Genomic DNA, 26,743 nt, shown 5'->3' on the forward strand with positions numbered 1-26,743 from the left:
CCTACACAATTCCACCACTCCCAGTGGACTCAGTTGTTTGGTTTTTGCTTCTTGTTTTTAGATTTAAGGTGAAAGACAGAGAAAGAAAGATATCACAGCACCAGTTCACTGTTTATGAAGCTTCTGCTTTGCATGGTGCTCCCACGTAGGGGCTGGGCCTCCAGCCTCGGTCCTCACACACAGTAAAGTGTGTGCTCTACGGGATGAGGCATTTCCTAGCCCTACTAGCCTTACCTTTCAAGTAGACTTTTGTCCTCTAGAAGAACTTGAGAATGAAAAGAAAATCATCTCTTAGGGGCTCTGTATTTCTATTGTAATACATATTGATTTCCACCTGGAACTGTGTGGAGCTGCGCCACACAAATGTAGGAAAAAAAGAGCAAGTTCCACAGTCATTCCTTTCTCTCTTTCTCTCTCTCTCCCTCTCTCTCTTTCGCTCTTATTTTTGCCACCAGGGTTATTGTTTGGATTTAGTGTCTTCATGATTCTATTGCTCCTGACAGTAATTTTTTTCCTTTTTTTTTTTCAGACAGAGGATGAGAGACACACAGAGAGAAACAGAAACAGCTTACCCCATAGAGAACATTCTGGATCACTACCAAGTGATAGTGAATCAGAACCAGACTCTGTGACAGGCCAAGTGGCAACAAGGCAGCCTGAGAAAGAGGGAATCATGCCCTGGCTTCCTACACATGCCTGGGGGCTGTGCAGCTCTCAATGTGCTGGGGAGATGCTGTTGTTCCTTGACTCACCCACGTTCCCAGTGAGACCTTTGGCCCAGTGTTTGAAATAGACTGAACCTCCCTAGGCAGGGCGGGGTCTCTTTTCTGCACTTACTCTCTGTGCCTTATAAAGCCTGCCTGGCCCCCACTGGGCATCTCTTTCTAGGTCGACCAGCTTCAGGCTCTCTGCACCACCCTCTGGAAATGCAGCGGCTGCTAACTCCAGTGAAGCATGCCCTGCAGGCCAGGCGAGTGGTGCAGGAAGCCTCACACCTGCCCGCACGCCTCCTCCTGGCAGCCCACCACAGGTGAGTCACACTGTCCCCAGGGGTGATGACATGGGTCTTTCTCTGTGAAGTGTCCTAAAGACAGTGCAGGCTGAGCAGGGGACCTGTCTTAAGGACAAGTTCACTAGACCTCCAGTTGAATGTGTGCAGGTAAAGCCTATGCACAGAGTTGAGAAGCAAGTCAACTTATCCAGGGGCTCAGTGACCTCATCTGCAAACAGACCTTCAGGATTCTGTGCCTGCCACAATGTTAAGAAAACCAACTGCTTTAACCACAGCAGCAAGATTCAGGGAAGAGGAAAGGAAGATAGAAAGGGGTGTGTATGTGTGTGTGTGTGTGTGTGTGTGTGTGACAGAGAGAGAGAGAGAGAGAGAGAGAGAACAGGAGCATACAACACACAACTTTTGTTTGTCACAAATTGCAAACCTGCCACAAATGCCTGCTGTCAGTCTTCTGCAGTTACTGTAGTGCAGGCAGGCTTGAGCCCTAGTTCTCTCCCATTCCTATACTGCACTCCCGGAACACTTAGAAAAGGGACTGTGGGGGGCCAGGCAGTAACACAGTGGGTTAATCGCACATGGCACGAAGCACGAGGACCAACAGAAGGATCCCGGTTCAAGCCCCTGGCTCCCTACCTGCAGGGGCATCGCTTCACAAGTGGTGAAGCAGGTCTGCAGGTGTCTATCTTTCTCTTTCCCTCTCTGTCTCCCCCTCCTCTCTCTCCATTTCTCTCTGTCCTATCCAACAACAATGACAGCAATGACAACAACAATAAAAATACAACAACAGCAATGATAAACAACAAGGGCAACAAAAGGGAAAAAATAACCTCTAAGAGCAGTGGCCCCAGCAATAACCCTGGAGGCAAAGAGAAAGAAAGAAAGAAAGAAAGAAAGAAAGAAAGAAAGAAAGAAAGAAAGAAGAAAGAAAGAAAGAAAGAAAGAAAGAAAGAAAGAAAGAAAAGAGAAAGAAAGAAAGGAAAAGAAAGAAAAAAGGAAAGAGATTGTGAGTCCAAGTTTCCCTCTAAGTGGTGCCCACGGATTCTTGGTGTGGATGCCTGGGACAGGAGGTGATGCTCCTTAGCTTTATTGTATCTTTCATGTTTTTACACTCCCTCTCCCCCTGCATACAGGTCAAATAATTCAGCTCAGGACTTGACCTGTTTCTATATTTCTGAGGATGGGCTGGATGTGGGTTCAATTAGCAACTGTTAACTGTCCACTGACAGGCAAACCTCAATTCTCACCAGTAAGCACCCTCTCCTGGCCTCCCTTGGCTCAGATACTTGGAGTCACCATTCACATTTCCCTTTTTGGTATCCTCACAGATAAGCTCATCCTCTCTGGCCTGAGCCAGTATAAAGACTCTTCTTTATTGGGCCGCTGAAATAATTCACTTAATGTGCTGCTTTGCCATGTGCACTATGCAGATTTGAGCCCAGCCCCCAGTGTTTCCTTTTTCTTTCTTTCTCTCTCTTTCTCTCTCTCCCTTTCTGTCTCCATCTTTAAAAGGACAGGGAGAGGGAGTCGGGCAGTAGCGCAGTGGGTTAAGCGCAGGTGGTGCAAAGCACAAGGACCAGCGCAAGAATCCCGGTTCGAACCCCCGACTCCCTACCTGCAGGGGAGCCGCTTCACAAGCAGTGAAGCAGGTCTGCAGGTGTCTATCTTTCTCTCTCCTTCTCTGTCTTCCCCTCCTCCATTTCTCTCTGTCCTATTCAACAATGACAACACCAATAACAACAATAATAACTACAACAACAAAACAACAAGGGCAAGAAAAGGGAATAAAATAAAATTACAAAAAGAGAAAAAATTAAAAAAAATAAAAGGACAAGGAGAAAGAAAGAAGAAAAATAAAGAATCATCTCTATGGGTCTTTTGTTTGTATATCCATTCCCTCTATCCCAGCCTATATTACTTCTAGATCCAGTCTAAGAACTGATCCCATCTCAGCAATATTTTCACTAGCTTTAAAGCTCAGGAAAAGGTCTAAGGAGATACGTGAATGCTGGAGCACAGGGCTTGAATGCCTGAGCTCCTAGATGCCCCAGGTGTGATCCCTGGCACTGCGATATGCTAGGACTGAGTAGTGCTCTGGCATCTCTCTCTCCCTCTCTCTCTCTCTCTCTCCATATATATCACTTTCTCACTCTCTCTCATAAAAAAATAAAAACTTTTTAAAAATTCAAGAGGGTTGGGCAGTGACACACCCAATAAAGCACTCATGTAACAAGTGAGCAAGGGCCCAGGCTTAGGCTTTCAGTTCCCACCTGCAGGAGCAAAGCTTCATGAAAGGTGAAGCACTACTCCAAGTGTCTCTCCTTCTCTCTCCATCTCTGTCCCCCTATTCCCTCTCAATTCTTCTCTGTCTCAATCCAATAAACAAACAAATAAATTATAACATTTTAACAAATTCCAAGAGAACCACTATATGATTCCCCACCTGCTTTACTTATACCCTAACACTCTTCTTCCAGATCTCCTTTCCAGGTCATTTATCATGTTCTGTGACCACCACTTCACCTACCCCTTTTACCTCCTCATCAGCGGAAACACCACACATCCATCAAGATTACCTCAAATGTAGTCTCTTCCATGAAGCCTCTGATCTTTCCAGATACACATGTGCATTCTCTCTCTCTCTCTCTCTCCTTCCAACCTCTGTGGGGTTCTATCTATATTTGTCTTGTCACACTTGTTGCATTTTGACTCAACAGTCACAGCCTGAAGTCAGGCATTGTATGCATGTGATTGTGTCATCCTCCCACTGGTGAAGGAGAAATTCAAGAACCTTGACTTTCTCTTTTCTTTGCCTAACTCCTTCACTCCCATAGCTCCGCCCTAATGTAATGGCTGGTGTGTAACAGCTAATTTTGAAACACAAGGAAAAGTGTACAGTGAAGTAAAAAAATAAATAACTGATGTGTGTGTTTGAACTAAGCAACACCAGGATAAAAGCAACTTTAACTTAAAACAATTATCCTTTGGAGAAAGTAGGTTAGAGTGATATTCTTACTATAGTGTCTGACATGAACTACATACTAACTTGTTTTGAACATTCTGAAATTCACTTCTGGAAATAGCTCCCTACCAAGACTGGTGCAGACTGATTCTTGGAAACTCTTCTTGCTGCCTTAGACTTCTATCTGGTAGGATGTGAGATCAGAGAGGGCAGAATAAGGATGAGGCTGAGAGAAAAGTCAGCCAAGAACAGACCATGTACTGGCTAACCATTAGCCCTGAGGTACTGGGGAAGGTCCTTCACAAATATTTGATGGTACAAACTCCAATTATTTAGGGACAGACACCAAATAAACTCCAAACCTCTCTTGTCACCTTGTCATGTATTGATGAACATTTATCAATTTGCCTTCTTATGTAGTGGTTATATAATTCTCTTGTGTTTCACAGTGATATTTAAGAATGGGAGATCTTGGGAGTTGGGCGGTAACACAGCGGGTAAGCACACGTGGTGCAAAGCCCAAGGACCGGTTTAAGGATCTCGGTTTGATACCCCAGCTCCCCACCTGCAGAGGAGTCGCTTCACAGGCAGTGAAGCAGGTCTGCAGGTGTCTATCTTTCTCTCCCCCTCTCTGTCTTCCCCTCCTCTCTCTATTTCTCTCTGCCCTATCCAACAATGACAACATTAATAACAATAATAACTACAACAATAAAACAACAAGGGCAACAAAAGAGAATAAATAAATATTAAAAGGCAATAGACAATTATTAAAAAAGAATGGGAGATCTTTTTTAATGCTTTTTTCTTTTTAAAATTATATTTATTTATTTATTCCCTTTTGTTGCTCTTGTTGTTTTTCATTGTTGTTGTAGTTATTATTGTTGTTGTTACTGATGTCATTGTTGTTGGATAGGACAGAGAGAAATGGAGAGAGGAAGGGAAGACAGAGGGGGCAGGAAAGACAGACACCTGTAGACCGGCTTCACCACCTGTGAAGCGACTCCCCTGCAGGTGGGAACCTGGGGGCTTGAACCGGGATCCTTAAGCTGGTCCTTGCGCTTTGTGCCACGTGCACTTAACATGCTGCACTACCACTCAACTCCCGGGAGATCTTTCTAATGAGAGAATTGGGTTTCTAGAAACCCAGAATCCTGAGAATGACTGAAATACACACTCAATCTAAGTCAGAATTCCTGTGATATAGAGCTAAATCTATAAATCTGTGGCACCTCTTGTCACTTGTTCATTGTCAGGAACTCTATAGCCGTATAAGGAACTTGGTGTTCCACCATAATGCCACACATACTGGAATGATAGTCAAGCAGTGAAAAGACAGAATATCTCTAACACATAAACAACCAGGAAGTTACTCTGAACACACCATTCTACCATTGTGTGCTGTGATTCCACTACCTGTGAAATGAAGACAATCACTGAACTGACCAGATTTCATATTCTTTGGGCAGGGGTGGAGGGAGACAGAAGAGGGCAGTTAAACTAGATGAACTCCTTATGTATAGCAGAGAGAGAGAAAGAAGAGAGAGGGAGAGAGAGAGAGAGAGATAAAGAGAGAGAGAAAGGGAGAGAGGAAGAGAGAGAGATATGGAAAATCCAGCCTTTCTTTGGGGGTGTTACAAGTTAGAGTTGTAAAGTGGATGGTGGCAGAAGGAAGAGAAATCATGTCAATAGTAATCAAAAAGCAAGGAGCACTTTATCAACATCAGCATAAGTGGCCCATATATCATTAATATCATAGAGATTAGAGAAACTTAAAAAGGACAAAGAAGTCCATTGGTAGAATCCATTCAATACAACAATCCTAAATTTATTTGATAATGAAGCTTTGGAATACATTGAAAAAAATGAATGAAGTGATGGCTGTATTTTCTTTTAAGGAAACTGACTAGAACTATTAAAAAATTATGATTGTTATTTCCATTGCAGGTTTTCTACAGTCCCTGCTGTTCCCTTGGCCAAAACAGATACTTGGCCAAAGGATGTGGGTATCGTTGCTCTGGAGGTCTATTTCCCAGCCCAATATGTGGACCAAACTGAGCTGGAGAAGTATAACAATGTGGAAGCAGGGAAGTACACAGTAGGCCTGGGTCAGACCCACATGGGTTTCTGCTCCGTCCAGGAGGACATCAATTCTCTGTGCCTGACGGTGGTGCAACAGCTGATGGAGCGCCTCCAGCTCCCATGGGACTCTGTGGGCCGGCTGGAAGTAGGCACTGAGACCATCATTGACAAGTCCAAGGCTGTCAAAACAGTGCTCATGGAGCTCTTCCAGGATTCTGGCAACACCGACATTGAGGGCATAGACACCACCAATGCTTGTTATGGGGGCACTGCCTCTCTCTTCAATGCTGCCAACTGGATGGAGTCCAGCTCCTGGGATGGTATGTGTTATTGGGTGGTTTCTGGAGACAGGAGTTGAGGGCAGAGCCTGAATCCAGCCAGTTTTTCTTCTCAGCTTCCAAGGCGGTTTCATCCAAGAAAAGAAGGCAATGTGTTCATATGACTGCTGCTACTATCCAACAGCTGTGATGATAATAACCACTTGAGCTTGGTTGGTTTTATGTACTTAGTCAGGTGATGTGTTCACATAGCCTGTCATTCTTTATGGCAGCCTAGGAAATGAGTGTTACATCTGATTTACAGATGACACAGGTGGAGGAGAATCTAGTATCTTACACATAGTAAGTAGCAGAGGCACCGAAGTCCCAGTTTCACAGTATCTGTCACTCTTGGCTATCCCCTTTGTCAGAGAGAGAATAATAAAAGGAGAGGGAAAAGGAGAGGAAGAAGGAGGAAGAAAGGGGAAGGCAGAGGGAGAGGGAGATAACTTTGAAGTTTTAAACAGATTTAGCATTATAGGGAGCATGCTCATAGAAAAAGAACTAGGGAATTGCAGGATAGGCTAGGATTTCAACTCTTTCTTCCTTGCCTGATTCCTAGAAAATTGCTTTTGGCTCAATATGCTAATTTTACCCACTATTATGCTTGTATCATCCCTCACTGTGATATTAGAGAAACAATGTCTAAATGGTCCAACTGAGAGTTGGAAACCTAATTCTGTCAATGGTTGTTGGCTAGTCTTCTAATCTCTTTGAACCTTAGGATTCTTGAAAAAAATGTTGTAGGGGGTCAGTCTGTGGCGCACAGTGAAAAGCTCACATACTACGAGGTGCAATGACCTGTGCAAGGATCCCACTTTAAGCCCCTGGCTCCCCACCTGCAGAGGGTCACTTCACAGGTGGTGAAGCAGATTTGCATGTGTTTATTTTTTCTCTCCCTCTCTATATCCCCCTCCTCAATCAATTTCTCTCTGTCCTATCCAATAAAAATGGGGGGGGGGATGGCCTCCACAAGCAGTGGATTCATAGTGCAGACACCAAGCCCCAGCAATAACTCTAGAAGAAAAAGAAATGTTGTAAAGAGAGAGAGACAGAGTGAAAGGGAAAAACATCCCAACATTGTCCCATCATCAAGGGAACTTCCCCTGACACTGCATAGTGATCCCATGTGGAACCTAAGATTTTGTGATTGATAAGGTGAGCGCTCTACCAGGTGAACTATCTCACAGCTGGAACCTTAGGATTATTATTTGCCTATCTGTCTTACAGGGCTGATAAAAGATTGAATGGTTTATCCATAAGGATGTGAAAGAGCAGTATCTGGGCAGTTAAGGCACTCTGTGTTTACTTAGTTGGGAACCTGAACTGAAAAAAAGAATAAAAATACTTAGCAAATAGGTGCGGTGGCTTGCCTGGTAGAGTGCACACACTACCAGCCATAAGGACCTGAGTTTGAGCCCATGACCATCACTTGAAAGTAGCTACAGAATGGGAGCATCACAAATGGTGGAATGGCACTGTGGCCTCTCTCTCTCTCTGTCTCTCTCTGCCTCCTGTCACTGGGGCTCAGTGCTGACATTACGAATCTAACACTTCTGGTGGCTCTTTTTAATTATTATTATTTGATAAGACAGAGAAATTGAGAGGGAAGGATAGATAAAGAGAGGGAGACATAGACACCTGCAGACCTGCTTCACCGCTTGTGAAGCGACCCCCCCCCCCCGCAGGTGGGAGGGCCTGGGGTGCAGGTGCTTGTGCTTCATACTATGTGCGCTTAACCCAGTGCACCACCACCCAACCTGCCCTCCCTTTCCCTCTCTATAACACCTGCCCTCCCTTTCCCTCTCTATAACACTTCTGTCTCTCATGCTCCATGTAAAAGTGGGGGGGGGGGGTGTCAGGAGCAATGGGATCATGAAGGCATCAAGTGTGCATTCTGCTGGGTGAGTGGGTCTTCCTTAATCTGATGGCCTGGTGAGGAAAATAGGCTTGTTTGTTTGTTTGTTTGGTTGGTTGGTTTTGGCCATCACTGGGGTTTCACTGCTCCCAAGATGACTTTTTCATATAGAAAGAAAAAGACAGAAATATACCATGGCACAGAGAGCTTCCTCCAGTGCATTGGAAGCTAAGTGAGCTCAAACCTGAGGTGTTTGCATAACAAAGCAAGAAGAATTATTAACTTGTGTTAAAACAAAGTTTATCTAACCTTGAATCTGATTGCAGCCACCAAGACCAGACAAGGCCAGTATGGATAATATCTGTGCTCCTGACCTGATCACCTGGAATCCTCAGAAGGAAATGATTGGGCAGAAAAGCAATTACAGAAGCCAGACTTTGCACCTTCTGCAACCCATAATGATCCTGGGTCCATACTCCCAGAGAGATAAAGAATAGAAAAGCTTTCAGTGGAGGGGATAGGATATGAAACTCTGGTGGTAGGAAATGTGTGGAATTTTACCCCTCTTATCCTATGGTTTTGTTAATATTTTCTATTTTTTAATTTATAAATAAATTAAATTAAAATTTTAAAAAAGAAGGAAATGGTTGGGATTCACCAAAGGGAACTTAACCAGGAGAGAGAGAGCACTATGAATTCACAACTCCTGAGGGCCATTTTTTTTTTTTCTATTTTATTTTTATTTGCCAGGACAGAGAGAACATTTGAGAAGGGAGAGGGAGATAGAGAGGGAGAAAGAAAGACAGACATCTGCATAACTGCTTCACCATTTGTGAAGTGTTCCCCTGCCAGTGGGGAATGGGTGCTCGAACCTAGATCCTTGCACATGGTGATACATACACTTAATCAAGTGCACCACCAGCTGGCCCCCATCACACTTCATATTCTAGAAGCAGATGACCTGAGACAAAGTGTTTAATCTCTCTGGAAGATAGTATCTTCATCTGTAAATGTGGTTATTGCCTAATTTAGGAGATAATTTTAAGGACTAGTTATCAGGAGTGTCTGGCTAGTATTTCAAATGCTGTTTCTCCCTGTGCCTTGCTTGGCCTTCTGTGATTTGGATGCAATTCCAGGATCACACTGTGCTCTATGGTCATTGGTACAAAATCTAAATTGCCTCCAAACATCCTCAGTGAATACTTTTTCTTTTCTTTTTTACTGAATTCAGAAATTCAGAATGAAGACTCATTTTGCAGGCCAAGCAACAAGACACTGAACTTTTGAGTTGGCATTTCACATGTGTCAGGATGAGTTTCAGTGGAACATAAATAAGTTCCATAGGGCAGGGACTTGGGGTTTTGTTCACTGACAGAGGTAATCCATTCACTCTAGATTTGCCAGTGAGAATAATCCTTTCTGTCTCTCACCTCAGGTCGATACGCCTTGGTGGTCTGTGGAGACATCGCTGTTTACCCTGATGGCAATGCCCGCCCCACTGGAGGTGCCGGAGCTGTGGCCATGCTGATTGGGCCCCAGGCCCCTCTGGCACTGGAGCAAGGTTTGTGGTGAGCTCTGATAGTGGCCATGCCTCTGAAAAGGGGCATGGCCTTGCCAGAGGCACAGCTCTCAGTCTCAGATCTGCAGAATGACAATTTGGGCTTTGAGTTTGGTTTTGAGGATGCTTTCACTTGCTTTCAGTAAGCTGGTTTGGGAAGCAGAGATCAGCAGGAAGGGAAGAGAGAGAGAGAGAGATGACCAAGGTTTCCTCTTCTACGCCATTGTTTGTTAAGATAATGATGGGTGAGATGAATGATGTAGAGGGGGCAGATAAGGACCTTTCAGAATTAAACTGACAGTTGAAGAAGAAAAAAGATTATCAAGTTTAAAGTGAAATAATCTTCTTTTTCTCTTTCTCTTTTGGGCTGTTAATGGTCTACCGTACAGTTGTTGACTCATGAATACAGTTCTCATCTCTACAAGATAGGTGTCTACAAAGCACTCTCACCCCAACCTAAATCCTTTAGCATTCTCATGCACTAGGTCCCCAACCTCCCCACCCCACTCATTTCCCCACCCCACTTTCCCCAGAGTCCCATTCATGTTTTGGTGCAATACTCTAAACCCTGCCCAAGTTTTACTCTGTTGTCCCTTTCTGACCTAGTTTCTCAAGTTCTGCTTGTGACTGAGATAATCCAGGGTTCATCTTTATCATATTGGCTTATCTCATTTCACACGGTTCCGTCAAGATACGGCCAACATTAGATAAAAGAGATGACCTCACCATTTATAACAGATGAGTAACATTCCATTGTGCATATGTACCACAACTTTCTCAGCCTAAAATGAAAATTTTCCTTTGAGACTTGTGGCATCAATGCCATGTTACATGAAACCCACACTGGTGTAAGAAAAGAAGTATAAATCACATGTATTTAGAATTTAATGATTCTACACCTTTTAAACATATAAGGAATGTCAAGTGGGCTCAGTCATGCACATGAAACAGATAAAGACTAAGAGAATGACCATGGGTCTTCCTCCCACTCTGCTTGATATGGGATGCAGGGTATAGTCCCTGAATACTCCTCGTCTTTTCAGGCCTTAGAGGAACCCATATGGAGAATGTGTATGACTTCTACAAACCAGACTTGTCTTCAGAGTACCCCCTGGTGGATGGAAAGCTGTCCATCCAGTGCTACTCCCGTGCCTTGGACCGATGTTACACAGTATATCGTGAAAAGATCCAGAAGCAGTGGAAGCAAGGTATGGGGCTCTATTTACAGGGGACTCAGAACTAGCCATGGAAACTCTAGCTCTTGACTCTCTGCAAGTTCTCACAAAAGAACTCCTTTTTATCTTGTTCTTGCACCCTTCCGAGGTCTATGCTAGAGTCCATGAATGTGTCTTCCAAATTCAATGTGAAGTGGTTTACTTGAGCCAGATGAAAGAAAGTCAGTAAGCCAGGGCCCAAGCCACCTATATGAAATTAGTGGTGTTAGCCACCTGGGGAGGCACTGGGAGGGTCAGAGATTCCACATCCTGCTTGGGATAGTGCTATTTCTGTTCAAACTAGGAGTGATCTGATCCCCAGTTTATAAGATACCACCTCTAAAGTCTAGGAGGTGGCCCAGTAATCAGTGTCTGACTTGTGAGCATGAGGTCCCAAGTTTAATCCCTAGCATTGCATATACCAAAGTGATGTTCTGTTCTCTCTCTCCCTTTCTCTGTCTCTCTCTCACACACACACGGATAACAATTAATTATTTAAAGCTGGTTGAAAAAATGTCCCTATAATTTTAGTATATTAAAGGATGCTAGAGATGTGACAAACTGATTTTATATTCATCTTCATTTCTGTATTTTCCTGCTGAAAATGATATACTTCCTTCATAGTAGCTGTCTTAAAATACAGAGAAACATACCTAAAAAAAAAAAAAAAAAAAGAATTCTTGCCTGCTTAGAGATGTTCTGGTGGGCATTTGAAAAGGAAGTGTTCAAGTGGAGAAAAATAGTGTGCCATACTGTCAAAGCATGGATACTTTCAGCATGCCGATAGGGATTTGGTCATTTTAGGGCCAGCATGATAGCTCACTAGGATAGTGTGTCTGCTTTGCCATACCCACAACCCAGGTTAGAGCAGAGCCTGGCCCTCACTACAACAGAGGATGCTTTGGTGCTGTGTCACTTTTTCTTTTCTCTGTCTGCTTGCCACTACCACCACCACCACCCATAAAGAATTTGGCTTGGAAGAGTGAAGTTCCAAGTATGACAACAAAAAGTTACCCTATTTTTAAAATTTTTATTATTGCTCTTTATTTATTGGATAGAGACAGCCGGAAACAGAGAGGAAGGAGGAGATAGAGACAGAGAGATACCTGTAGACCTGCTTTAGCACTCCTGAAGCTTTCCCCCTGCAGGTGGGGACCAGGGGCTTGAACCCAGGTCCTTGCACATTGTAACATGTGCACTCAACCAGGTGCACCACCACCTGCCCCCCATTTTTTTTTTAATGTGGCACAGAGGAATGAGCTGAGGCCTTGCTCCAATGCAAGACCACAGAGCACCCTCTCTAGTTCATTTTTTTTTATTCTATATATCTAGACAGAGGGAAAGACAGGCAGTGATGAGACAGAGGGAGAGACACCAAAGCAACACTCCAGCATCCACGGAGCTCCCTTGAGAAGGAGACACTTCTTGCCACTTGCCACTGCACAGGTGGGATATAAAATGCACCAGGTAAGGAGACTACGTGGACCTTTCTGGCTGGCCACTGCCAACTTGTTATTGGCTATGTGTCTTCACCTCCTTTGTATTCTTAAGATATTCTAGTTATATTCCTCACTCTCATATAAAATTTGCTGGATGCTGCTTTGGATCTTAGCACTACACTGTAGAATCCCCATAGGGTAGAGGGAATTTCCTCTTTCTTTTTTTTCAAATACTTCTTTAAAAATCTTTTTTATTTATTTCTTTATTATTGGATAGATAGAGACAGGGAGAAATTGAGAGGGGAAGGGAAGAGAGAGAGGAAGAGAAACAGAAAGGCACCTGCAGCCCTGCTTCACCATTTGTGAAGCTTTCCCCCTGCAGGTGGGGACCAGTGGCTTAAACCTGGGTCCTTGTGCACTGTAATGTGAGCACTTAAGTAAGTGTGCCACCTCCTGGTCCCTGTAATTTCCTCTTTAGAATGAAAGAATCTGGAGTGGAGAGTAAATAAAATGCATTATCTAGATCAAACCCAGCCACTTCTCTTGTTCAAAAAGATTGGTGTATTAGTTAATGAAAGAGGAAGAGGAAGAGAGAGAGAGAGAGCGAACCAGAGCATCACTGTGGCACATGTAATTCTGGAAATCAAACTCAGGAACTTATGCTAGAGTCCAGTGTTTTATCCATTGTGCTACCTCCCAAGCTGCCTGATCCAGCCATTTTTTTCAAGTTGGTGGCCTTGGGCCCATGACTTAGCTTTCCTCCTCTGGTAAATAGACAAAGCAATAAAATTCAAGACTGATTTGGAGACATCATCCATCATAACGGTTGGCAATTGCAGAGGGGAGAAATTTTTTCCTTTCTCTCTATCTTAACAGGTAGAGTTCTGGGTAATGCATGTGGCATGGTGAGTGAACAAGCCTCAGGGATGTTTACTGAAAGCAGGAGCTGGCTCTCAGGAGGCCTAGATGCTCTCAACGCAGTTGTGTCTGGGAGTATAGGTTGCTGGGTTCCACGGTTTCTGGCATGAACCTTGGATTGAGTGAAATTACCTTGGACACCAGTGGACAGTGAGAGGAGTCCACAGGTGGCCACACTGGTATACATCCCACATGATGGGATTTCACCAAGCATGACTTGAAACAGATCTTCATTATGATTTTATTGACCAAAGTGTGGATTACATCAAAAAGGAGTGAGCAATATCAAAGTATTTTTCAAGGGTACATACATAAGAGTAGTTAATGCTTGACTATCTAGAACATTGTTTTAAGTGTCATTCACCATATAGAGCCTCTGGCACCATGTGAAATATTGCGTTTAATCTCAGGTCCCTTTCGTACTTTCCAGACTCTAAGAGGGCACTGGTTTCCATCACCTTATATACAAATTTAAGGCTGTTGCCTATGCAGTCTGTTGAGTGGTTATTTGTTAGCTCATGATCTCCACCAGACACCCTAACATCAGAAAGCAGGAACTGTAACAAAGGGAAAACATAAGCTACAGCAGCAGCCAGGCACTCTTTAGTTCCAATACATGGTTCCTGATGATTAAACAAAGGAAATAGAACAGCAGAACACATCACTGCAAGCATATGTCTCCAACATTACGTCTAAGGAGTTCATCCGTCAAGCCAAATCCTCACTGTCATGCTTCCCCCTCCAGCTGGCATCAACCGGCCTTTCACCCTGGATGATTTGCAGTTTATGATCTTTCACACCCCCTTCTGCAAGATGGTACAGAAGTCCCTGGCTCGCCTGATGTTCAATGACTTCCTGTCAGCCAGCAGTGACACACAGAGCAAAGTCTACAAGGGGCTGGAGGCCTTCAAGTGAGTAGTCCTCTAGGGGCACCAAGAGGCTGTGAGAGGTGAGGGAGGAGGAAGGAGGGGTCAACTTCTGCCTGGAATCTGGACTTCCAGCCAGTGTAGGACAGTCCTTCCTGGACCATATAAGGCTACTAGGTCTTCCTATGGGCTATCATCTATACAGGGCCTTACCTCTTTCCTTTGGGAGAATTTTACATCATGTAAGACGCTTCAGAGGATAAGAAAAGAGGGAGCACCAGGGATAGCTCACCCAGGAAAGCACACACTATACCATGTGTGAGGACCTGGGTTTAAGCTCCTGGCACCACATGGGAGCACCATACATGACAGCTGCTGTGGTGTCTCTCTCCTCTGTCTCCCTGTATCTTATTATTTGTCATCTCTGTGGCTTCATCACTCTAGATGGGCTTTTTCAGGAGAAAGAGAAGTGGGGGGGATGCAGATGGGAAGGGAGAGACTATAGCACTGAAGCTTCCTCTAATGTGGTAGGGGCTAGGCTCAAATCTGGATTGTAAACATAATAAAATAGAACAGTACCCAAGAGAGCTACTTTTGTCTCCATGTATCTTAAATTCTAGAAAGAAAGGGAGAAAGAAAGAATAGGAAATAAGTCTTGGGGGGGGGTTCCTTGCACATGAAAAAATGTAAAAAGTCTGAGAGTGGACAAGAGAGAGGGTATGGCTACTTGTTCAGTCAGCAAACATTTTTGAACATCACTTCAATGCTACTAAACATGTACTAGGTGTTTGGGGACATGGAATGAATGACTCCAAGACCCTTGAGGAACTCACAGTAGATTACAGAAAGAAACATCTAGAGACAGATGGTTCCGGGGCAAGACTACTACTTGGGGACTGTCACTGCCACCTGCTTCGGCCATTGGCCTTTCTGAAGTCTTGCTCACTGCTGCAGTTTCCCCATCTGTAAAACCCAGCTTAGTCCCTGGGATGTGAATAAAGCAGGAAGAATGAGGCTTACTGATGCGCAAATCCAAGATGTTTATACAAGAATAATCTTTGGTACTAAGAAGGAAGCATTTCCCTTTCTCCTATTCTATCTGTTCAATTTTAGGCAAATCCTATTGACCTCTGACCCGTTACTCGCTACTTCTACCGCCCCCAGCACTAACTAAAATTTCCAGTTTAGGATGAGCACTGCTTATAAGACCTGCCCATAAAAAGAAAAATCTCATCATTAATATGAAACCAATAACAAGCAAATCAGTAATTAATAATGTGAAAATATCATCAACAAGAAGATAACTTAGGACTGGGAGATAGCTAGATAGCTCACCTGGCAGAGAGCACATAGCCATGTATGAGGAGCTGGGTTCGACCCACTAGCTACTACACAGGAGCACTGTACAAGGGGGAAGCTTCAGAGGTGGTTGGACAGGGCTGTAGTGACTCTCCTCTCTGTGTGGCTCTCCCAGTCTTGATCTAAAAAGATAGTCTGCTGAGAGAGGTGGAATCTTGTAGGCATAAACCCCAGTGAAAACCCTGGCAACAAAAATAAAATGAAAATCAAGTAACCTAGTAGAAAACTAAACAAAGGAGATGAGTTCCCTCAAAAGAAAAAAAAATCATAAAGCCACACTGTTAAATGTGCATGTTCATTAGGAACACATTTAAACAACTCACTAGTTCCTTTATAAACTTTTTTTGAAATGTGAAAACCAAGAATTGACACCTAGAATTGTTACCTATGAGAAACTGGCAGTGTTTTAAAGGTATAGGAGGAAAACAGAATTCAGAAGCCTTAAAAGTGCTCATACCTTTTGACTCAATGTCACAGGCTTAAAGACTATATAGCTATCCATAATAGCATTTTAATTAGTGTGGACAGGAATGGAGAAATCAGTTAAGATACTAACATGGCCCATCCTAAGACCTTTAAAAATAATGTTATAAAAGATTATTTGGTCAGAGGAGGACCTAGTGGGGGTTGAACTGTTATGTGGAAAACTGGGAAATATTATGCATGTACAAACCATTGTATTTACTGTCAACTGTAATCCACTAATCCTCAATAAAGAACTTTTAAAAAGAAAAAGTAAAAGAAGATGATTTGGAGACCTGGAGATAGCTCACCCAGTAGAGGGTGAACATACATTATACGGAGCATGAGGCTCCAGGTTCTAGCCCCATGGAAGCACCATATAAAGGGGAAGCTTCATAAGCTGTGGAGTACTGCTATGGGTTTGTCCTCTCCCCCTCCTCTCCTCTCCTCTCCTCTCCTCTCCTCTCCTCTCCTCTCCTCTCCTCTCCTCTCCTCTCCTGTCTCTTCTCTGTTTTTCTCTCTCTCTGTCTTCCTCTTTGCCTCTTAGCTTTTGTCTGGAAGATGAAAAAAAAAGAAGAAGATTTGATGACTGGATAAAAAATGGGAAAAAATGGCCTCCAGGAGCAGTGGATCCAGAGTGTAGACACCAAGGCCCAGCAATAAGCATGGAGGCAAAAAAATAATAATAAATAATAAAAAAGAATTTATATACACACACACAAATGGAGTGACAAAGAAGGTGATTTAATGACTAACAGAAAATTAGCTAAGAAAGTATACTAAGCAGTATGTCCCATATGTTTTCCAACAAACTATGTCAAAATAGGATGAATTTCACAAGAAAAGTATGACTTAAATGCTTTCTCAAATGGCAGGATGATGAATAACATTTTGTCTTTGCCCTGCTCAGTATTTCCATTTTTTTTTAAATGAAAACATGTACACAGATGTCTTACCTCCAGAAGCTATTATTACTTTTCCTCTCACTGCCTCCCTCCCCTCCCTGGGCACATCTCATGCCCATTTCTCTGACCACCTCACAGGGGGCTGAAGCTGGAAGACACCTACACCAACAAGGATGTGGACAAAGCATTTCTAAAGGCCTCTCTGGACACATTCAACAAGAAAACTAAGGCATCCCTGTACCTCTCCACACACAATGGGAATATGTACACCTCCTCCCTGTATGGCTGCCTGGCCTCGCTGCTAGCTCAGTAAGTACTGCCTCTGCCCCCCACTCTCTCCCACCACCTGCCCCAGCCCATGATTCCTCTTCTGGTTTTGAATGTTTTTGATAAAGGAAAGGAAGGAGAAAGGGAGAAAGTGGGGGAAGAAAACAAAAGAAATTTGTCTGGCAGGTGTATGTGTTGGTGGGTTTGCTGAATGTATGAGATAGACAACAGTCTCCAAAGCCAAGTGCAAGTATGAGAACCAGGCTATGCAAAACTTGATAAGGAGGCAATCAGAAAATAGTACAATTTTTATGCATATTTTTATTTCATCCATTGAAAATCTCTCTACTTTGTAAAGCATGGTAGGTAAGAGTCTAAGTTTAAAGTTCAGATCATTTTTGCCATTTATTAGTTTTGACCTTGGAATAGTATGTCTCCTCTATGTGACTCAATTTCCTTATTTGTAAGGTATATATACTAACACTTCTAATATTCTAGGTTTTTTTAAAAAAAGTTTGTTGTTACAGTTATTATTGTTGTTATTGATGTTGTCATTGTTGGATAGGGCAGAGAGAAATGGAGAGAGGAGGGGAAGACAGAGGGGGAAGAGAAAGATAGACACCTGCAGACTTGCTTCACCACCTGTGAAGGGACTCTCCTGCAGGTGGGGAGCCGGGGGGCTCGAACCGGGATCCTAATGCCGGTCCTTGCGCTTTGCGCCATGTGCGCTTAACCCACTGCACTACTGCCCGACTCCCATATTCTATGTTTTAAGGAGCATTAAGTGTCTAAAGTGGGCTAGAGAAATAGCTCACTTGGATATTGTGCTTTGCCTTGCATGCAACCCAGGTTCGATCCTGGACTGCACTGCATCAGAGGAAACTTTGGTGTTGTGGTCTCTTCTCTCACTCTCTGTCTCTATCTAAAAAATAAAAATTTAATGTCTATAACAACTGATACCACAATCCTCAGAAAATGGGCCTATACTAGTTGTTATTTCTATTGATATTCTAGTGTTCTTCTTTTATAATGAAATAATTGCATTACAGTCATGCACATCTTTTATCTATATAGTATGTATACATCATGTACCCTATATATGACATTGATTGCATTACTACTAATGAGAATGCAGTAAAATGTTACAAATGCTAGAGAGCTAACCTCTTCAGGTGAGCCTTGAAGGTGAGGTCATTAGTCTAATTTCTACTTGGAGGTGACTTCAGAGCTCACTGTATTCACAAGTGGACAGAGGTTTCTTCCCCTCTGAAATTCTGTTGTGCTTATTGTACATTTCACGTCTTGAATTTTACCTGCTTTCCATCTGGCTAGCTAGCTTTCTCCTTCTCAGTCTATTTTCCAATGCCTTTCTGTAAAATGAATCCCTATGTATAGTGTGGCCACAACACATGTCTAGTTGTGTGAGATCGGGTGGAAACTAGGCAAATGGTTGGCTCGCAATGTAGAGCAGAAGGCTGATGCATAAATTGCATTTTGATCTCTTTGCCTGCAGTCACTCTGTCCAGGAACTAGCTGGCTCCAGGATTGGTGCTTTCTCCTATGGCTCTGGCTTGGCAGCAAGTTTTTTTTCATTCCGAGCATCTGAGGATGCTTCCCCAGGTGAGTTTTGGCTGTCAGACATTCCTCACAAGATTCACCTGATTTAAAGAAAAGAAGGAGGAAAAGGAGGAGCATTTCTGCCTCACAATCACAGAGGCTTCCAATTTAATTAAACTGTGTCATGACTAGAAACTGAGAAAATGCCAGAAGAGAGTCAGTCGAGAGAGTAAGTTTGCCCAGTGCATGTACATGCCTACTGTTTGAGAACTAGATTTAGAAGAGCAAAAAACGGAGATGGGGAAGCCAGTCAGATTGTTCCAGAAAGGCTCGAGGGGAGAGGTAACTAAATAATTAACAGTTGGTGATTTGATGTATCTACCAAATGTACAAGCCTATTATCTCAAGGGTGAGATTTCAATACCGTCCCAAAATATGCTCATCATTTATGATGGACGTGATAAAAAGTGCACATCTTGGGGCTGGGTGGTGGTGCAGCTGGTTGAGCACACATGTTACAGTGCACAAAGACCCAGGTTCGAGTCCCCAGTCCCCACCTTCAGGGGGAAGGCTTCACAAGCGGTGAAGCAGTGGTACAGGTATCTCTCTCCCTGTCTCCCCCTTCCCTCTTGATGTCTGATTGTCTCTATTCAATAAACAACAACAAAAAATACTGCACATCTAAACACAGTGGGAGCCTTGATTGAACGAGTGTGTCTGGTACCAGGTAGATAGCATAGTGTTAATGCAAAAAGTCTTTATGCCTGAAGTTTGGTGGTCCCAGATTCAATGCTCTGGCTTTAAAAAAAAAAAAAAAAAAAAGGTGAATCTGCTGGTGTGTTTTGCTAAAATGATGGTTCCTGGCTTTTATCATTCTTTGGCATTCTAAACAAGTCACAGAGAACTTTCCTCCAGGGTGCAAGCTCCTCCACAGCCTGGCTCTCTTTTGTTGTTGTAACTAATGATGGTTAATTCCAGTGACAAAGATATGGAAGCACATTTAACCATATAACTTTGTTTCCCAGGCTCCCCCCTGGAGAAGCTGGTCTCTAGCGTATCAGATCTGCCAAAACGTCTAGCCTCCCGGAAGCGTGTGTCTCCTGAGGAGTTCTCAGAAATTATGAGTCAAAGAGAACACTTTTACCACAAAAGTAAGAGAATGTACCAGACAAAAGGGTGAAGGGGTCAGTTTTTTTCATAGTCTATGCCAGTAGCTGAGAGCCAGAGATTCCTCTGACATATAGAATAGGGTGAACCCATGTGAAGCCTTCTATGAGTTATGATCGAGAGGAGATCTGTTAGGCTTAAGAAGGTAGAACTAGGCAGAGGTAAGGCATAGCATGTGGCTTCCCAGTCTAGGTTATAATAGCTAGTCACCTCAGATAGGAGACTGAAGTTCTATGAAAGCAAAAGTTATGGTCATTGAAACTCTATCTATGCAGGGACTGGCGGTGGCACACCCAGTTGTGCACACATACTGCCATGTGCAAGGACCTGGGCTTTGAGCCCCCACTCCCCTTCAGCGCGCGGGGGGGGGAGCTTCATGAGCAATGAAGCAGGTCTGTAGGTGTTTCTCCCTCTATGTCCTACAGCTATCTGTCCTTCTACCTATCTGTCTATCTCTAGCTCCTGCTACGCTCTCAATTTGCCTTATCAAATAAAATAGAAAAGAAAAAGATGGCCATTGTTAGGTTCATTGTGTAGGCACTGAGCCCCAGCAATAACCCTGATGGCAAGCAACAACAACAAAACAAAACAAAAAACTATTAGGGCTGGAAAGACCAGATGGTGGTTTTAATACCATGGTAATTATAAAGCGTATTTTCTCAATCAAAACTTGGGACACATGGCTTACTGTGTGGTCTTTCTGTCTGTTGGAAAAGAAAATAAAGCACATGAAATTGTGGATATTCCAGAAATAATAGACTTTGTAATCATTGATCTTTTCTGAAGTAGGTGACATCTTTGGGTAAAGAAGAAAAACAATTAAAAGTAGAGCCTCTGAGGGACCAGTCAGTGGTGCATCTGGTAGGGCACACACATAACCATGTGCAAGGACCTGGGTTCAAGTCCTTGGTCCTTAACTACAGGGTAAGGAACTTCATGAATGGTGGAATAGTGAAGCAGTATTTCTCTTTCTTTCTACTTCTCTCCCCTCTCCTCATTTCTGTCTCTCACCCTCTATCAAAGAGAAAGAAAGGAAGAAATAAATAAAGGAAGGAGTGGGGGCCAGGTGGTGGCTCACCTGGTTAAGTGCTCACATTACAGTGCACAAGGACCCAGGTTCAAGCCCCTGGTCCCCACTTGCAGGGGGGAAGCTTCCCAAATGTTGAAGCAGGGCTGCAGGTGTCTCTCTCCCTCTCTATCTCTCCCTCCTCTTGATTTCTGGCTGTCTATATCCAATAATAAATAAATAAATAAATAAATAAATAAATAAATAAGAAATAAAGGAAGGATGAAGGGAGGAAAATGTGGTCACTGGGAACAGTGGAGTTGTGCAGCTACCAAAACTCCTGTGATAGCTCTGGTGGCAATAAATAAATAAAACCTGAGGTGAACATTGATGAGCAAACCACTGAAATACTATAAATCAGAGCCAGAAAATTTGGGGCTCATAAGGAAGCATATGTTAGAAAACAGGAAGCTCTGAGGTGCCCTTCAAGCTAGGTACTATTTTCACTGATGAAGATTCCAGTGGAGTAAAGACACGACACACTCCTTGAATAAAATTTCTAATCGCCAAGCTGTCATTGGAGATCCAAGATGACTACTTCTTGTTCTCCTGCTGGTCCACGGTAGGGTGATCTATAAAGGGCCTCACTGTTCCTGCTTGCTCAGCCAGGAGAACATCACTATTAATTCAGAGATGTTCTCATTGCTATATTCTTCCCACAGCCCTATACAGCTCATTGTGCAAATGGTCTCTTCTTATTCTGCAGTGAATTTTTCCCCACCTGGTGACACAAACAGCCTGTTCCCAGGCACCTGGTACCTGGAGCGAGTAGATGAGCTCCGTCGCAGGAAGTATGCCCGGCGCCCCGTCTAAAAATGGTAAGTGAAAGGCTGTAGAGCAGTGATATAAAATCCTAAAGTTCTTCCTCTGAACAATACATTTTTTGTAATCAGGGCCCCACTCAGTTCTGGCTTATGGGGGTGCCGCGGATTGAACCTGGGACCTTGGAACCTCAAGCACAAAAGTCTTTTGCATAATCACTATGCTAGCCTCCTCCTCCACCTCTCTAGTTCACAGTACATTTCTTGTACCACTTATACAGGGACTGAAGTTCCTGAAATGATTACAGGAGGGAGTTTGTACCATAAAAACCAACTACAATTCTGTTTTTAAATTTTTATATATAAGTATTTTATTATTTTTATTTATTTATTGGATAGAAACAGCCAGAAATTGAGAGGAAGAAGATAGAGAAGGGGAGAGAGAGAGAGACACCTGCAGCCCTGTTCCACCGCTTGTGAAGCTTTCCCCTGTAGGTAGGGGAACTGGGAGCTAGAACCAGGGTTCTTGTGCACTGTAACACATGCACTCAACAAGGTGTGCCACCATGCCCCCCCCCCCCCACTACAATTCTTAGGACGCTTTGCTCTGGAAAGTTAAAAGCCAGGAGAGGGATATATTCTTAAATCTAGACAGTGAAAAAGAATCAAAACAGGTTTACAGGGTCTACTTATGACAGAAGATTGATGAAAAAAAAATTGAGTCCCATAGGGGGAAGCAGACTGAAGTCACAGAGCACATGACTCCATAGAAATCAGGTTAGTAACACTGACTATGAATGGTAGGGAAGATAGATACCATTATGCTAGAGACAGTCATACAAAGGCTGGTGATCTTTTGATCCACAGGCCTCTGCTTACAGGGATCTTGGGCTCAGGGATATGTAGCAATCTTCATGTGAGGAGACTTCTGGGGAAAAGCAATGAGGTTTTGGGAGATGAGTGGGGCAGGGACATTAGAAGAAGAGTTTAATGGAAGATAATCAATTGGGATAAGAGAAGAAATAGGGGAAAATTTTTATGTACAATTTATTTATTTTGAAATTGTCTATCATCTATTATCTATCTGTCTGTCTATCTATCTATCTATCTATCTATCTATCTATCTATCTACACAATGCAGATGAAACTTGGCACCTCATGCTTTCAAGTCCAACCCTTTATCCACTGCGCCACCTTCTGAACTGTTGAGGAATTTCTAGTGATGCTTTAAAAAAAAAAACCATTTTATTAAAGGGTTCATGGTTTGCAGTAGTTGTTGATATGAGCTAAATTTCTCATCTAATCAAAATATTTATTTTCCAAACATAATAGTTGTTTCAAAAACACTCTCACTCCCAATTTAGACCTTGTCCACTATCATGCACCCAGGACCCCAGCCCCCCCTCCCTGCCTTCTGTCCCCAGCTTCCTTTGCTTTGGTCCAAGTTTTACTTTGTTTCTGCTTTCTGTCCTTGTTTCTTTTGTTCTGCCTACAAGTGAAATCATCCTGTATTCATCCTTCTCTTTTTGACTTATCTCACGTAACATGAATCCTTCAAGCTTTCTCTAAGACGAGGTGAAGGTGACTTCATCATTCTTAACAGTATTCCATTATGTATCTATAACAAAACTTTCTTAGCCACTCATCTGTTGGTGGCCTCTTCTGTTAGGCTGTTGGATGGGGGGGTGGGAGGAGTCAGTCAGGACATAGCAGGGCTGACAGACATAGCCAAAGCTGTAGTATATGGCTGAAGAGAGAAAATGTAAGGCTCAGTAAACATGTCCTACTACTTCAGTCATTGGGGAGATGAGAGAATCAATGACAAAAGAGAAAATAGGGCCCTTTGAAGGGAATTTCCAAATAAAGGCCCTCCCTCTCCTGGTTTGAAAGTTACTGCTCAGATCTAGGCGGCACTGATGTTATGAAGAAATAAGTGGCACACTGAGTTAAGAGCGCATGGTGTAAACACAAGGACCAGCACAAGGATCTCGGTTCGAACCCCCGGCTCCCCACCTACAGGAAGTTCGTTTCCTAAGTGGCGAAGCAGGTCTGCAGGTATCTTTCTCTCCCCCTGTCTTGCCCTCCTCTCTCGATATCTTTGTCCTGTCTAAAAAGGGCAAGAAAATAGGGGAAAAGTGGCCTCCAGGAGCAGTGGATTCTTAGTACAGGCACCAAGAACTCCCTTTCTCATGCTGCTTGTTCCCATAATAATTTCTCAGCTGAAATACTTTATTTCGGCTAAACAAAGACAAAGCCCTCCCACTGCTATGTAGCACCCCAGCCCAGCCAGTCTGCTCTATCGGGCAAATGTGTTGTGGGAACACTACTTGCCCCCCAAACCAGGACCCTTGTGACACTGGCCACAGGTTCCTCAGGTAACAGTCCAGTCTTAGATATGGATGGGCAGTCAGTCCCCTCTGTACTGGCTCACCTCAAGCCAGGAGCAAGACCTAGGGAAGGGGACTAGCCTCCCTTTCGATCTTGAGATTGAAAGACTTCTTGTTTCTCTAAATCCTGTAGATCCATGGATGGCTCCTGGGAAAAGCAGAGCTCCTGTTCACCAACTGTTTGTTTAAACACCCCACCCTCAGCTGGTAAACAGATCCAACTGGACACAGTCACCCAAACAAGTCACCTGTGGAGCAAGTGCTCACCTTCATGGGTTCTTCTTGCCTTCCCCTGCCACGGTCACTGCCAAAGGCCTATGGTTCTGGGTATCAGGAGACTTTGGTGAAAGAGGGAAATGGAGACAAAGCCTCACCTTGAGCCAGAGTCCAGAAACCTGGCCAATCCAGATCTCTTCCAAGAGACCAGACAACCTGCCTGTCATGTGTTACCACCTCACTTTTATATTTCTGTGCTCTTGTGGCTTTGTTCATTTCTTACAGTTTGCTGTGCATTGCTAAATTTTGTATTTGCTAAGCTGCCATAATTAAAAAGGTAAAAAAAAAAAAAAAAAAAGAGGAAACCGCTTCTGTATTTCTTGCATGCAAATGTGCAGAGAACACTTTGGACCACCTATCTCAGAGGGCCTGATTTTTCCACTCAGCACCTGCTCCCACAATGGATGAGCATGCTGAGCCCAGCACACTCCCTCTTCCTCCTTTCCCGGGCCATTCTGTGACAGACACAGGGAAACACAAGTCACAAAAGCCAGCTTCTCCTCCTCATCTGAGGATACTGTATAGATGAGACCAAACAGACAGGGCCCAGAATTGATTATCAAATCCATATCAGAGCTCCATGTGCCTGTCTAGCCAGTGTCACCTGGGCAAGTGGATATAGGGCAGGAGTTAATAAGCCATTTCTGACTCCTCCACTACCCACACACACCCCCAAATAAATCCTGCACTGATTTGCAGGATCCTCTTATAAAATAACAGTGGCTCAGGGAGTGATGACTGACCTGTAGGTGGGGTTGGGGGGAGGGTGTGGGAAGACATCAACCTGTTGTCATTCCTTCCCTTTTATCTTTTTTAAATATTTGAGAGGGAAGGGGACATACAAGAGGACACCTGAATGCTGCTTCACCATTTGTGAAGCTTCCCTCCTGCAAGTGGGGACTCAAGGCTCCAACCTGAGCCCCTGTGCACAGTAACATGTGTACTCATTTCCTTTTAGAAACTTATCTGTCACCTCAACAACACAGTTGTACTTTGGAGCTGACAGGAAAGGGATAATGGGGGCCCAGGACACATGGGGTGAGATGCGGGACCCACTCACCTTGTTGCTTGCGTGAGGCATTAGAAATTCTTAGCAGCGCCCCAATCTGAGCAGCTAACCAGCTGATTCCATCTCCAAACACCTGGAGCTCAGCTACTGTTTAGTAATCCCTTTGCTTTCCCCTCACCTCCTTGGCTCCTTCTCTGCAAGCTGGTTAGGGGACTCCATCCAGCTGGCATTCCAGGCAGGAGCCCATGTACCTTTCCTGAGAGCTCCAGAACAAGGTTTGTCATCATGGAAAAAACCCAGATTCACTTTCCTTACTTATCCACCTCCCCAGAGTTATTGCAGAGGTCCGATACCTGAGCAAGGACTCCACTGCTCTCAGTGGCAATTTTTTCCTACCCCCTTTTTTTAATCAAATAAATTTATGCTAGAAATAGGGGAGAGAGGGAAAGGCACCTGCAGCATTGCCCCATTGCCCATACAGAGTCTTGAACCCAGGTATTCATGGTGTGTGGTAACCTGTGCACTGTACTAGGTGTGTCACTGCCTAGCTTTCCACCTAAGTTCTTGAGATAAAACTCGGGGCCTTTCTTTCTATTTCTATTGTAGTTCACTATGGGGTCTTGGTGCCTCCAATGACCTTAGCAATCAAGACTATCCATGTCATCCAGTGCTGGGGCCAGGTTTCCAAGGAGTTCTCTGAACACTTCATTAGGTCTTGGGGAGATAGCACAATGGTTATGCAGAAGAATTCCATACCCAAGGCTCTAAGGTGCCAAGCTCAGTCCTTGACACTACTATAAATCAGATGTGAGCAGAATTCTGGTAAAATAATGATAATAATAACAACAAGAGAGAGACTGATGTACCTGGTTGAACATCAATGCTACCATGCACAGGGACTAGTCAAGCCCAGTCCCCACCTACAGGGAGGAAGCCTTATGAGCACTGGAATAGTGATGCAGGTGTCTCTCCCTAAGTCACCCTCTCCTCTCAATTTTACTCTGTCCTATCAAGTAAAATAACTTTTAAAAATTAAGAAAAGATAAAAAAAATAAATTGTACTAGGTTATCTGGATGCTGAGCAACACCAAATGTGAGCTTTTTATACTCCTGCACATCCAAAGATTACCAGTCCTGGTTCAACTGCAAGACCTCCAAGGACTGGTCACAGCCACCATGAGACAAGACCTTTTCACCTTCACCAACTCTGCTACTGAGCCCTGGCCCTTCCCTGGGGAGCTCAGGAGCCTTTCCACTAAAAGAGACTCCTGCAGGTTCTTAACAAAGGCCTCTTTCCCTAGGGAAGG

At 43.7% G+C, this 26,743-nt stretch overlaps 1 protein-coding gene across 1 annotated transcript; it reads left to right on the forward strand.

Annotated features, from left to right (window-relative positions):
* The first annotated feature begins 864 nt into the window (after window positions 1-864).
* Window positions 865-24,703, forward strand: HMGCS2 (3-hydroxy-3-methylglutaryl-CoA synthase 2). Its single transcript, XM_007534680.3, has 10 exons — window positions 865-1,030; window positions 5,916-6,370; window positions 9,661-9,786; window positions 10,827-10,991; window positions 14,100-14,265; window positions 17,085-17,255; window positions 18,727-18,833; window positions 19,796-19,921; window positions 21,710-21,821; window positions 24,285-24,703. The coding sequence occupies exons 1-9, from the start codon at window positions 927-929 to the stop codon at window positions 21,814-21,816; spliced, it is 1,527 nt and encodes a 508-aa protein (XP_007534742.2). The 5' UTR covers window positions 865-926; the 3' UTR covers window positions 21,817-21,821; window positions 24,285-24,703.
* Window positions 24,704-26,743: the final 2,040 nt, after the last annotated feature.

The sequence above is a fragment of the Erinaceus europaeus genome, chromosome 11, assembly GCF_950295315.1.
Source record: "Erinaceus europaeus chromosome 11, mEriEur2.1, whole genome shotgun sequence".
Taxonomy (NCBI): Eukaryota; Metazoa; Chordata; class Mammalia; order Eulipotyphla; family Erinaceidae; genus Erinaceus; species Erinaceus europaeus.